Source organism: Erinaceus europaeus, chromosome 19 (assembly GCF_950295315.1).
Source record: "Erinaceus europaeus chromosome 19, mEriEur2.1, whole genome shotgun sequence".
Classification (NCBI taxonomy): domain Eukaryota; kingdom Metazoa; phylum Chordata; class Mammalia; order Eulipotyphla; family Erinaceidae; genus Erinaceus; species Erinaceus europaeus.
Genome location: NC_080180.1, coordinates 5,937,438 through 5,951,893, shown reverse-complemented (window position 1 = coordinate 5,951,893; position 14,456 = coordinate 5,937,438). Strand labels below are relative to the sequence as shown.

At 40.9% G+C, this 14,456-nt stretch overlaps 1 protein-coding gene across 3 annotated transcripts in view; it reads left to right on the top strand.

Moving 5' to 3' along the window:
• Nucleotides 1-9,486, top strand: part of SLC30A10 (solute carrier family 30 member 10) — a 34,521-nt gene extending 25,035 nt beyond the window's left edge. For all 3 annotated transcript variants that reach the window (XM_060178456.1, XM_007521329.3, XM_060178457.1), the window contains exons 3-4: nucleotides 3,523-3,762; nucleotides 7,786-9,486. In XM_060178456.1, coding sequence (XP_060034439.1) covers nucleotides 3,523-3,762; nucleotides 7,786-8,285 — 740 coding nt within the window. In that variant the 3' untranslated portion in view covers nucleotides 8,286-9,486. The remainder of the gene's footprint in view (nucleotides 1-3,522; nucleotides 3,763-7,785) is intronic.
• Nucleotides 9,487-14,456: the final 4,970 nt, after the last annotated feature.

Sequence of the window (14,456 nt, the reverse complement as noted above, 5' to 3'; positions counted from 1 at the left end):
TTATTGTGGAAAGCAGTGTGTTAGGGAAACTTCTATGATATCCTTAGTCCAAAGCCACCAAAACTCCTGAGGAGAAAAAGGGTGAACGCTGGCCAAGGCTGGAGGTCCAGGGGTATGGTTAGGGATTTGGGTTCAAGCTGCATGGTTAGTGGTCCTGGCTCTGTCACTTAATCATGTAACATATTTTTACTTTTTAGTGATAGAGAGAGAGACAGACAGACATACTAGAGCATTGCTGAGCTCTAACATAGGGAGGTACTGAGGGATCAAACCTGGGTTCACAGGCATGCAGATCTTGTGGTTTAATGCACTGAGTTATCTCTCCAGTTCCCAAGCTGTTGTTTAAGAAAGCAGGATTGTCCCTCCACACCTGTAGGGGACCAGACCTTGGATTACTAGATGGAGGTTCTTCTCATTTATTTTTCTCCAGAGCACTCAGCTCTGATTTTTGGTGGTACCAGAGATCTGAACCTGGGACTTAAGAGTCTCAGGTATGAAAGTCTCTTGTGTAACCACTATGCTATCTCCTTGGCTCAGATGGAGATTCTTAGTAGCAAAAAATAATTTCTTAGTTCTTATGACTACTTCTTCTAATGCCTCTCAAGGAACATGTTCCATCTTCTACTGTGAAAAGCAGTGAAAGCACAAACCTTTACTCATTCTCCTAGATGTGTGATCTGGGATAAGCTACCAAGCTCCTCTGGTCCTCATTTTCCTGCTTTGCAAAATGGAGAGAGCAGACACCACAGAGAGTCCTTCTGTGAACTGAATGTGTATATGTGCTCAACCTATTTAAACCAGCAGAACGCATACATGTTAGCCAGCGCTACAATTCTTGTTATTAAGTAAAAGACAGAAGTTACTTGAAGTCGTGGGAATTCTGACTTAGCAACCAGAAAGCACTGTTTCACTGAGTGCCTAGCTGTTCAGAGCCAAAGTAGAAACAAAGAAATTGCATGTTGCCTTAGTTTTAGTGGAGGGAATGAGGCTGATAAGTATGAAACAGATTAACAGACTGTCCTGGCAGTAAAATCAAGTCAAGTGCAAATAAGAAGTATTTGATTCTCATGGCAAAAAAAGAAAAGAAAAACCAGCAACAATTTATTATAAGTTTGACTGCAAAAAACTTTGAGGTGTACAGCTCTGCATTTGATATCTTCATGTGCTACATCATGATGGCCACAAAAACTCCACTTCCCATCCATCAGCATGTAATGTATGACCTGGGGACTGCCATCTTGTTCTCAGAAATCTAAGAGTTTGTTCTTAGTTTATTTGGTTGGTCCTCATGTTTTTGTGATAGCTTTCTGTACTTCCCTGGAGAGGCTAAAGCTCTCATCTACAGTTCTTTCTTAGGAAACTAAATATGAGATTGACTTTTGAGGACATTTTGAGTTTTATTGGTGGTTATCAGTGGGGGTTGGGGAGTAAGATTCTCTTATGGATGTGGAATGATAGAGAAAGAGTGGAAAGTAGGGCTGCTTAAATGTGCTTATTGACTCAGGATTCCAGTCCCATAAAGTAAATGCTCTGCCAGAAGGAAATGTTAATATTCTTTTCCTTCTGCTATGTTCTGGAGAACAGTTGTCATGAATTGCATTTAGTATGTTTGTAGAATGTCATTTCCCTTATGATTCTTTTCAGAATCCTAGAAGTTTTGCCAGCATGAATTAACACAGTGATAACAGCTTCCAAGCAAGAAGATTCAACAATGGTTAGCATTTGGGATAATTATTCACTCTACTGAGTGACTCAGTCAGTGAATACTTGGAGACAGAAAGCAGACATTTTTGGAGTAGTATTTGGTATGGGACTCTTGTAAAAATATGGTATTGGATTCAGTAACTTTGAGGTGGAACCCAAGAATCTATGGTTTTCTTTCTTTTAAAAATATCTTATTTTTATATTTTCATTTATTTAGTTATTGGATAGAGACAGAGAGAAATTGAGAGGGGAGGATGAGATGGGGGAAGAGAGAGAGAGAGACTTGCAGCACTGCTTCACCACTCATGAAGCTTCCCCTGGTTGGTGGGGACCAGGGATTTGAATCTGGATCAGAATGCATTGTCCTATGTGTGCTCAACGAATGTGCCACCATCCAACCCCTAGTTTGTGATTTTCACAAACTTTTAGCTGACGCCAGTTTGCACAAGTTACTTTGAAGAAGATCCTAATGTTGATTTTGTTTAGCCAGTTTCTTTTGTATTTTTATTACATAATCCTGCTAGATAGATTTTTCTCAGTTTAGTCTATGCCTAATAAACAATTGGAGATCCAGATCTGCATAGTTAGATCTGCATAGTTTCTGTATCATAACTGGAACCTTTAATGTGTTAGGAGGTGGCATAGAGGGTAAAGTACTAGACTTGCGATTGTGAGGTCTCAAGTTCAATCCCCAGCATCACATATGTCAGAGTGATGCTCTTGTACTCATTCTTTCTTTCCTACTCTCCTCAATAAGTGATTATAAAAAAAAAAAACAGACTTAGAAATAGTTCTCATCATTAAAGACATCCACAATTCTTATCATTACTTATAGAATTTAAATTGTATTTTATTGTGGTTCTTTTAAAATTACCATTGCTATCATCATCATCATAATTTGATGAGAGAGAAACAAAATATCACAGCACCACTTCAGCATATCCTGTGCCAGAAACTGAGCCCAGGGTTTTGTGCATGCAACATGCAAGGCATGCAGTCTGCCCCCTGAACCAGTGCCCAAGTGGCTCTCATTGTGTTGGACATGCACAGGAGTCTCTGTTCCTAAGAATCTCTTAGAACAAATGTAGCAAAATAGTTACTTATTACTTTCTATTTTATTTGATAGGATAGAAAAATTGAGAGGTAAGGGGGAGATAGAGATGAGAGAAAGAAAGATACCTACAAACCTGCTTCACTACTCGTGAAGATTCCCTACTGCAGATAGGGAGTGGGGGCTTGAGTCTTTCTGCGCTCAACTAGGTGTGTCTCTACCCAGTCTCCTTTAGTTAATATTTTTATATGTGGCATGCCAGGGGTCAAACCCAGACTTCCTCACACATCCCAATCCATTGTCCTGTCCACTTAGCCACCTCCCTGGCCATGAACCAAATGCAAGTGGAATGACCTCGGACTAAGAAGTAGACAAATGAACCTGTATAGTAGGGAATGGAATCAGATGGGATAGCAAATAGTAAAAAGAGAGTTTAGTTCCCTTCCTGGAAAATACCTAATATAAGTGGGAGCTGAAATAGGAGGAAACCACCCTTGCTTGTAGTCTCTTTTTTCTGGGCTGGTGCCTTCTGATGGGGCGTTTAGAATCTCCCCTGTGTCTTATAGGTCCTGGCAAGGGGTAGTGGCTGGAGGTTTTCAAAATCTTTTCTGTGAAGCTGAACCCACTACCATTGTGTTTTTGTTCACATCCATCCTGCTGTTTAACTCAAAAGAAAACCAACAGGAAGCCAGAGCAGCCCAGGGAGTGTCCCTGGGCTCCCTGGCCTGTGGGTCCCCTGCTAAGTCATCTTCCTCTGTTCCCGGCAGGTGTGCTTTTGCATGTGATGGGAGATGCCCTGGGTTCAGTGGTGGTGGTGGTCACCGCCATCATCTTCTATGTGCTCCCTCTGAAGCGTGAGGATCCCTGCAACTGGCAGTGCTACATTGACCCTAGCCTGACCATCGTCATGGTCATCATCATTCTATCCTCAGCATTTCCACTCATCAAGGAGACTGCCGCCATTCTACTGCAGATGGTCCCCAAGGGGGTCAACGTGGAGGACCTCAGTAAGTCAAACCCCTTTGAGCTGGATCTTTGTTTGCTTTTTGTGTGCAGAAGTGGTTCAAACCACCAGGTGGAGGGGAATGAAGATATCCATCATAGGCTTTTTTTTTTTTTAAGATTGATTTACTTTTATTGGTGAGCTGGGGACCTCACACATGTCCAACTTCACTGCTCCGGGGTCACCTTTTCATTCAACTAGAGAGCTTCCCTTGGTGCTCAGAAACTCATGCCTGAGAGTCCACCACTCTATCTGCTGATCTACCTCCTGGACTGCTATTTATTTGTTATTTGTTTATTCATTTTTAGACAGAGGCAGAAACATCATAGAACTGAAGCTTCTAATGCAGTAGGGGCCAGGCTCAAACCCGGGTCTCACACATAGCAAAGCTGCACACTATCCAAGTGAACTGTTTTGCTGGCTTGCCTTCTCTGGGACTCATGCAATACTAGTATTGAACCCAGTGCCTCTAGCATGCAAGTCCTGAGTTATAACATGCCAAGCTGTCTCCCCAGCCTCATCTTATGTTTTGTCACCTAGTAAGATGATTCTCAGCATCAAAAGCCAAAGGCCTTTTGCCATCCTGACTCGCTGACTCAGCTGCATAGTTCTGAATCTGGCGTGCTTGGGCTATTTACCTGCCTGTCAAAGATTTATTTGAACTCAAATAAGATGACGTCTGCCAAGCACTGAATTCTCAGTCTCTTTATCCTGAGATCTGAATCCTGCTTCCTAATTCGTTGCTTAGTATGGGCATGCAGGCCGTGTGTCTTCCCCAGCATGGTAGAAAGGACAGTGTTTTAAATTCAGGTCACCTCCAACCTCATTCAGCCATGAAAAGTCTGTTTCTTTGCTTTGTTCAAAAGCAAGGGCAGACTCTCACTTTTGCATCTGAGAATAAGGCTTTCGGAGATGTGCAGGATTTCTAAACAGCGAAGATCCAGATGTGGATGGAAAAGCTGAACATGCAGTTTTTATTTCCAGTGTTTCTGAGAGGAGAGGATGTTTTTATAGAAAACAGCACTGTGTTCAGAGTGAGTGTGAAACTCAGGCCAGACACACCAGGGGGCTAGAAATCAGAAGATTTTACTATAAGACAGATTCCTGAGGCTGGATTGAAATTAACCCTTTCGATGGCCTCTCCCATTGGAGGTGTGGTTTATGATGGATGCACTGTGAAGGTCTTGGCCCTGCCAGCCCTCTGGTTCTCAGCACACTTTGGACCTGTCACTGGAGCCTTTGCCAGCAGCTGATGCTTCCACTGTCATCTTTGTCCCTGGGTTTTTATTTATTTACTTACTTATTTTTACTAAGCCTGGGTCTTGAGCATATATAATTTTACCTTCCCCCAGGTAGAGAGATGATGGTGAGAGGGAGAGAGACACATAATGTAGCACGGGTTTCCCCTGGTGCTCTGGTACCTCCCATGTGGTGTCAGGGCTCCAAAATGGTCTGAGCCCATAGCAAGACAGGTGCTCTACCCAGTGAGATATCTTCTTTGGTTCTGGATCCACCCCCCTCTCTCCTTTGTGACCTCTTTTATGGAAGCCTTGGTTACTTTACAGTCTCTGAACGTCAGTTGGGGGTGGACTGAACTCTGACTGCTTTACTGTATGGAGTTAAAACAACCAATCTCCTGTTCTCACACACCAGTACTGTAGGCAGAGGAAGCTCTATGCTATTGTGTCTGCCTTCTAGAACAGGGGACAGGGCTGGCTTCCCATTCATAGATGTGATACAATAATTTGTAATGTGCACTGGCTTCTATTCCACCCTTCCTCCCCACCCCCAGCTTTTGCCACCAAGGGTATATCACTGGGGCTCTATGCCTAGCACTATCCCTCTACTCCTAGAAGACTATTTCTTTTTCTTTCATTTCCCCCTTTTTGATAGAGACAGACATAAATTGAGAGGGAACTAAATAAATTGAGATAGAGAGGGAGAGAAAAAGAGAGACATTTGTAAGTATTACTTCGCAGCTTGTGAAATTTCCACACTGCAGGTGGGGATCAGGGCTCTGAACCTGGGTATGCATGCTAATGAACGTGGTAATGTGTGTGTATTCTACTGTCTGTCACACTGAGTGCCCCCTAAGCCTTTTTTTTTAAGCTAGGGGCTGTGAGAGAAGAGTGAGAGAAAGACAATACACTACTCATTCCATTGCTCATGAATCTTTCCCCTGTGCCGGTGTTCCTGTATGGTGGCCAGGAACCTGAATCTGGTTCCTTCCACAGGGCACAGTATGTACTTTACTGGGTGATCCATCTCCAGGTCTCTATATTCCTTTTTAACAAGATATATATGACAAATATCCAAGTGGTCCAGGAGGTGGCACAGTGGATAAAGCATTGGACCCTCAAGTGTGAGGTTCTGAGTTCAATCCCCGGCAGCACATGAACCAGACTGATGTCTGGCTTCCTCTCTCTCTCTCTCTCTGTCCTATATTCTTCATGAATAAATAAAATCTTAAAAAAATAAAACAAAAATCCAACAATAGGTTAAAAATAATAATTACACTACACCCATTGCCCATGTTACTAAGTGCATTAATTATGTTAACTTATTTTAAGCCTTCAAGTAATCTGTAAGAGACACTGCCAATATCAGTTCTAATATATAGATGAGGAAATGGAAGCAAATAGAAGCTGGACCACTGCCCAAGGCCATGGAAATCATAGATGATTAACCTGCCATGCAGAGTCTAGCTGACCTCCAGGCCACTGCTCACAATCATTCTTGAGTATTTTATCTCTCCAGAGAAACACTCACCTTAGAAACATGGGATATATAGAAGAGCCTAAAGAAGAAGATAAAATTCTGCCACTGAAAAATGGTCACTCATGTTTTAATGTTTGTACACTGATGTGTTATAAAATGAAAAGGGGGGAATCACATGCCATCTATACACTTTAGCTGTTTGCTTTTTCACTAGAAAATACCCTTCCTATAGTTTCTCACATTCTTAAGTAGGCAGCTTACTTGTGAATAACTCCAACCTATTCTGTTATAGAACTGATAAAACTATTTCCTTATTTCCATATTTCCCCCTTCAATGGTAGTTAGAGCAATGAATTTATTAGCATGAAGTCCTGAGTTTTGTTTCTAGTATTGCATGTGCTAGAGTGATGTCTTGGTTCTTTTAATGGATGATTTAAAATGTTACTAGTATTAAAACTACTGCTAAAGGGTTCTTTTGTAATTTAACTTGTGTGCGTTTAGAACATTTAGTGGTTTTTATGTGTATAGCCTTTTAAAAAATATTTATTTATTTATTTATATATTTTTGTTTTGTTTTTTAAAAATATTTATTTTATTTATTTATTCCCTTTTGTTGCCCTTGTTGTTTTATTGTTGTAGTTATTATTATTGTTGTTGTCATTGTTGGATAGGACAGAGAGAAATGGAGAGAGGAGGGGAAGACAGAGAGGAGGAGAGAAAGATAGACACCTGCAGACCTGCTTCACCGCCTGTGAAGTGACTCCCCTGCAGGTGGGGAGCGGGGGCTCGAACCAGGATCCTTATGCCAGTCCTTGTGCTTTGTGCACTTATCCTGCTGTGCTACCGCCTGACTCCCGGTGTATAGCCTTCTAAACAACCTCTGGAGATACTATATTGTGTTTACCTGCAATAGTCTAATTTCCTATTGTGTTTACCTGCGATAGTCTAATTTCCATCCTTCACCACATTTTATATCCATGTTATAAGTTGTCCTTTTCATAAAACCATATTACTTATACTGCCAAGGGCAGTCCACTGGAGTGTCTCATCCTTTGTAAACTCAATAACTCCAGGTTTTTTCAAAACTAATTCTTTGTTAAACTTTTCTCAAATTGCTTTTACCTGAGACTCAGTGTGTGTGATAGAGGATGTCAGGGAGAAGGGGGGTTATGGGAAAACGTAGCCAAGTAGCTGCAGCTGTTTTTCCTTCCATAACACACAGTCATTCTGACTGATGACATCACTGAAGGGGCCAGTAGAAGGTTCCAGCCACCCTGCTAATCTGCTGTCTTGTTCTCCCCTGTCCTAGTGAGCAAGCTCTTGGCTGTGCCCGGAATTAGCAGCGTGCACGAAATGCACATCTGGGAACTCATCAGTGGCAAGATCATTGCCACGCTGCACATCAAGTGTCAGAGGGACAGGGGCTATGAGGACACCAGTAGGAAAATCCGGGAGATCTTTCACAATGCGGGGATCCACAATGTCACCATTCAGTTTGAGACTGTGGACCTGAAGGAGCCTCCAGAGTCCAAGGACCTGCTTCTTCTCTGCAACTCACCCTGTATCTCCAGTAGCTGCTCTAAGCAGCTGTGCTGTCCACCTGGGGCGCTGCCACTGGCCCATGTCAACGGCTGTGCTGAGCATAATGGCTGTTCCCCTCCGGACAGCCACCCAGGGGACAGCCTCAGGAAAAAGGCTGCTGCAGAGGTGGCCATTGAAGTGCCTCTGGATGGCTGTCTTAGTGAGCCTGGACACGCTGTTAGCAAAGCTCAGGAGGACCGAGGCTATGTAAACAGCACACATTTTTGATCCAATGCCACACACCAAGACTGTTTCAATGTGGCCCTTTTGTAACCACCAGTGTGGCCTGTGGCAAGAGTGGCTTGGCTTGTGTCCAAACTGGCCATGGTGCACTCGCTCTGCATTCAGTCAGGGCTTGGCTGTTTGGGACATTATTTGAAGGTATCTTACTCATATCCATGTGACTCAAGGACCTGGGTCATCACCCTGGGTGTCTCATGCTGCTCCCCAACAGTTATTTCCTAGAATGTTTGTAATCAGAAGCAAACTGCACTCGTCTGTTGGTCAGGGACACTGGAGGTGGGGACTGTGGACAGGGGATTCAGAGTAGTTTTGTTTGAAACTGTCTGGGAGTTTGAGCTGACTCTCAGGTGAGCTTCTAGCCAAGTATTCAGACAAGAGTAAAAAAATGAAGGAAGAAAGAAATGGCTAAGAACCATACTAGCTATTTTATTTTCAGCATCCCATTGGGAGATCACAAGAGTAGTGAGGTAGTCCTCTTACGACAGACTTGTTTTCCTTGACTTGTTTAGGACTAAATGTGAAATGAACACCTCTGTTAAGGCAGGAAGCATTCTCAAAATGTACTTGGAAGTAGTTTATTATGGTGGGGAGGAAGGAGAGTAGGAAGAAAAGGCTTTCACATCTTCATTTTGTGAAAGGGAGAGAAAACTTATGTTTACTGTCTGCTATGAACTGAACAAGAGCTGGTGGGTGTTTCTTCTGTCTAAATGTATAAAATGTGTTTTTCCCCTGACTCAGATGTGTGGGACCATTTCCACATCCCTAAGAGGCATATGAATACTGAAATACTATTTTCTAGAGTTGGTCCAACCGGGATTCTTCTTACTTGTGCTTCCATGATGACCTACATTTTTATTCTGATAAACTTTGAGTCTTCTTTTAAGTGATCCCATGGAGGGAGCAATCAGCTTTTACCAGGAGGAAATAAGTGCTCCTGTCATAGATGGAGATATAAAATTGATTTTTCATTAATTCCTCTCCAAAAAGGAAGCTAGACGCTTTTCTTTAATTAGACATATTTAAAAATATTTATCATTGTTGCCAACAAGTTGCTTGATGGAAGAGTATCTGTCCAAGGCAGAAATGAGAATTCTTTTAATTTCTGATGTGAATTTGTTTTGAGGAGATTATCTTTTTATGTCTCTCACTTATGTTTCCAAGTTTTAATAAATTCATTAGAATCTGATTTGGGGTCATAATGGCCTACTTGAGTATTGAGAAGCATCTTTAATGCTACTAATAACTGTTGAGGCAGCAATATATAAACCAGAATAGTCTCAAAATAGACATAAAATGCATGGTGGCTCACTAGACAGCTAGAATCTTCTTTGATCAGTTGCAAGCCGACCAAAAATGCTTATCTCTTAGACCTGAAGCACTGAGTCCAATTTGGGATCTGACATACTAATCAGAAATGCTGGGTTAGTAGTATAAACAGCTCCCACATTTTGCTACATAAACATCATTTAAAAAATGTGTTTTCCTGAAATTCTGAGACTGAAATAAGTATGACCCCTGTTTTTTAGTATTAATAAGTATTTAGGATTTTTGTTTATTCTTTGAAAATATGTTGTCTGAATATGAATGGATTATGAATAGTGTGTAAATAGAAGAAAAAAACTAAATTATATTTTTATCTCTAGTTTATAGGACCAGGTTCTTTTTACTTTATAAGTAAAGTAGGGTATAAACATAAGATAGCATTTTTATTTTTAATATTAAAATTTGATATGGGCTTAAAATGATCCTCTTTGAAACTCACTTGGAAATATTTGTGCCAAATTTATCTAGATCAATGTTGTTGGTTGACTGGAACTAAAGAGGAAATTTGTCTCTCATTTCCAGATGTGAAGGTCTAATTTCATGTCACCTCATTCTGCTTTTATTGAAAGAAGAAAAAAGTAACTTCATAGTTTTCTCACCAGTGGCTAAAGGCATGCACATTAGTTTGTATCTGACTAATGCTCTTTAACTTATCTTTGAATCATTTTCCCAGGAAAGAAATGTACTTAATTCCAATATAATTAAGTCTGAACCTCAGAAAAGACTCTTGATGTACACTTAGAAAAAGTCTCGATGAACATACCAAATTCTGCAGTCCAGTCAATAGGGTATAATACCTTTTTTGAGACAACTGGCCAAGTGTACTTGGTAATGCTCATACAAGCTGATTAAGCACAGTTTTTTTGTATTGTGTGAGGTGGTTGCATTAGCCACCTCAGATGCCTGAAATACAGGATTTGACTTGAGTTTTACTTTCTTTTTAGTTGCACTGCATTTTTGTGCTTCCAAGGAAAGGTGGAGTTTCTCTTTGAATCTGTTCTGATGGATCCAATAACATGTGATAGACAATAAATTTCAACAACCCTGATTCTTCTGAGATTAGAAAAGTACTGTCACTCAGTTCAGGGGACCTGTATGCCTAGGTTAATTCCAGAAAACTCTCTCCTTGCTTTTTTCTCTCTTAAGAACTGGAAATTATTTCTAATATTCTAGGGCATCCACTGTAGTGGCTAGGTCCAGTCATAAAAAGCTATGCTGGAGGGCCCAGGGCAGCCTCTCCCACTGGTCTTCTCTTCTGCCACCTTCACACTTACTTCAGTGCTGCTTCTGGAGAGTACTGTGTCTGCCCTTGCTTCCAGATGTCAGTTTTGTTTTTGAAAACAGAGATTAATGTTTTCTGTTTTTTTTTTTCTTGCTATCTTGCCACAAGGAACACCTCACTAGGCTTTTTGTGAGCCATCTAACTAGACCTCAAAGTTGACAGAAACAATATATTATCTCTTGACTTTATTTTTGAAACAGCATCAACAAAGGAGGGAGGAAGATGATGTTTGAAGGAGAATTTAGAATTTCTCCCTTACTGACCAGCCCAATTTAACGGGGGTAAATCAGGAACTCTGGATTTCAGTGGGAATGGGTATTTTTGAATGGGAAAGACATCTGGGAGGTAGATTTTACTTGTATGAGGACCCTGTGAGGCAGGAAGAGATTAGGTTAGGCTGTAGTCAATCTTGGTATTATCAATATACTGAAGGGGATATGTCTCTGGTGCATGGGGAGGGGGCTGTTCTGTGCCTTGTAGGATTTTCAGCGTCATGTCTGACCTAAATGCCACTAGCACCTTCCGAGTGTGACCACTAGGAGTGAGTCACATGTCTCCTGAGGGTTAAAGCTGTCTAGTTCTGAACCTGGGAGAGCTGAGAGTATGACACTGATGAAAGACTTTTCACTACCCCAATATTACAGAATTTAGTCCTTCCCTAAATTTCTAAAGGTGAGGACAAATTATTCATGAAAAATATAGTTTCTACAGTAGGGACTTTGGACATTTATAGACAAAAATATGCCATTTGGAAAGAAAGTATTTCCATAGGTGACTGCAGTTATTCTAACAGTGAAGAAAAAAGCATTTGCTATCACTCTTTGGTTATGATCTCTTCAACTCCTATTTAAGAAGCCTACTTCTTTGAGATAGGATAAGATCATTAGGTGCTTATTTTTCTACCAGTTTTTAGATGTAATGCTTCTTGTTGTTAAGTCTAGACAAGCTCAGATATTTAAAAAAATAAATATAAAAAGTAAAAAATAAGGTTCTTTAACCTTTATAGCCAATTAATTTTGTCAGGTCACATCCACTTCTCCCCATAGGACAAGATATATTTTCTGCCTTTAAATGGTCTCGCTTTTAAGCATATTTCACACTGTTGTAATTAAAGACTGCAAAAGCAAACAAACAAAACAAATGAAAACAAAATTATGCCAGTTTCAGGTTTTGAGTTTTGACTAAGTGGTGATCACTAACTGCATGCCCGTCCTTTACCTCTGTTGTTTGCCCTGTTAATACTCCTGCGTGTATTTGCATGTGACTGTCCACAGGTTGGAATGAAGTCATTGCACCAGGAATTTTGCTGCTCAGGTGAAACTCGCGTCCAACACAATCCTCCCGTTGATGAATCTCCTGGTGAGAGTGGAGTGTGACTGACACAGAGGGGTCAATTTCTCGAGCTTCTCTTTTTTAGGTGTTTTACTTTGGATTTTTGTGTTTACATAGAACATTCCTGAATGCTGATAGATGGATCAACTGTCTCCTTTTGGTGTGAAACCAGGCCAGAGACACTGATCTGAATTTCATAGGAACAACTCACAGTAGATGATGGTTTTCAAGGGCGAGCGCTTCCTTTCTGGAGGTCTGAAGAGATGTTACAGTATAGTAGAGTTTTGTTGCTTACAATTTTCCTTCTGTCCTCATGGGTGGTTTTGCCAAAGTATAATTGCCACATTTGGGGGAGAATTAGATATGCTATTTAATTGCATTTAAATTCCCTTGGTTATGTAAGCAAAACTTTAAAAGTGAAAGATGTTTATCAGTGCTGTAAATAAAAATAATTAAATCAACACCTGACTGAGACATGTTTGTGGAAGCTATCCAGGTAACTCAGGGACTGGGATATATATATATATATATGACAGTGGTAGTACACAAGACTAGCATGCCCAAAGTCTCAGAAGTCCAAAGCTCAGTGCCTGGCACCATCATAAACCAGAGCTGCACAGTATTCTGGTTTCATAAAAAAATAAGTAATTAAAAAATAGGCAGGGAGACAGCATATTGGTTATATAGAGACTTTCATACATGAGGCTCTAAGTTCTCTGGTTCAATAACCCTCACCACCATAAATCAAAACTGAGCAATGCTCTGGTCTCTCTCTTTGTGTATCTGTCTCTCTGCATTTCTCTCATTTAATTAAATAAATAAAATATATTTTTAAAAATAGATAACTTGAAGCAACTGAACTCTGGTTTTTGATGCTTACTTTAGCCAGTTTATTGCTCAGTAATACCATGGATTGCTTTTTAGCAATTTAGGACAAATTCTCTTCTTCTACTTTGCTATTTTCTTCATACCCATTCTTCACTCCCTGCCACTCCCCAAGGTCCATCTCAGCATAGATGCTACCATCCAGCTGTCTGACTAACCTAGATTCATCTGGGTTTTTGGTGGGGTGTACTTGACCTTGGCCTACACAGAGGGCTTTGTACTGGAGGAGAGCACCTGGAGTTTAGGGGAGAGGCTAACCTTACTTTGAAGGGAGCCACATAGCTTTGGAAATATTTATAATGGCATCTTTCTGAATATTGAGCAAGTGGATGACAGTCTTCCATTTTGTTCAATGGCTTGTTGTAAACTGCATGCATGTGATTCTGGGCTCTTGAGTTTAGATTACACATGTGGACCTAAGTGGGCTCTTGAGGGAGCTCTATAACAGTTGCCAGCAGCCTTTATTGGGGTGTATACATTTCAGGTCCTGGGCAGTATCTGCAGAAGGAAAGGGCTGGAATATTTCATGGCCATCTGCTTTCTGCAGCAATGATGTCCACAGAACAGAGCAGAGGACTAAGCCCAGGGCTTCATGTTGACTCCATCTGAAAAAGAATCCTCAAGGTTGGGAGGGTGACTCAGTGGTAGAAGACAAGCCTTGCATGTGGGTCCCTAACTTTGATCTTCAACCCCCACACCTCATAAAAAGTGAGAAGGAGAAAAGCAAGTAGAACATCATAAATGGTGGCATGGGACTTGGCCCCTTTCTTATTTGGATGAAAATTACCAAAGAATCCCACTTCTACTCTGCCTTTCTTCCCTTGCCCAAGAAAGCACCGTATTGCATTCACCTGCATGTTTTCTGAATTTTTCTCTAAAATAAAGCTTTGTACAATCCGCCACAGTGTTCCTCAGCCCTCTAACAATGCCAGGGACAGTGTCATAGCACCTGCACCTGACCTTGGTAAGAGTTCAACAAATATTTGTGAATGGGTGAATGAATGAACAAATGAATGAATGAATGAATGAACACATAGGTGAGTGAATAGGTTCAGCTCTCGGCGTTCCAAACTACAGACTTTGGACACACCATTTAACTTCATGGAGCTTCCATTTTCTCATCTGTAAATGAAATTAATGAAGAAAGCCTAGGCTTCCTTCTGTGTGAGGGTGGTTGTAGGAATCCCAGCAGATAAGGTAGGTGAAAGCAGATTTAAATCCAGTGGATTTCAGTATCTTACACCTTTGATCTCGTATTTACATGCATTCTCTTCTTATCCTGTCTCCTCTGATCTCTCATTAATTCCACTTATTTAAAGACTATTTAACCATTG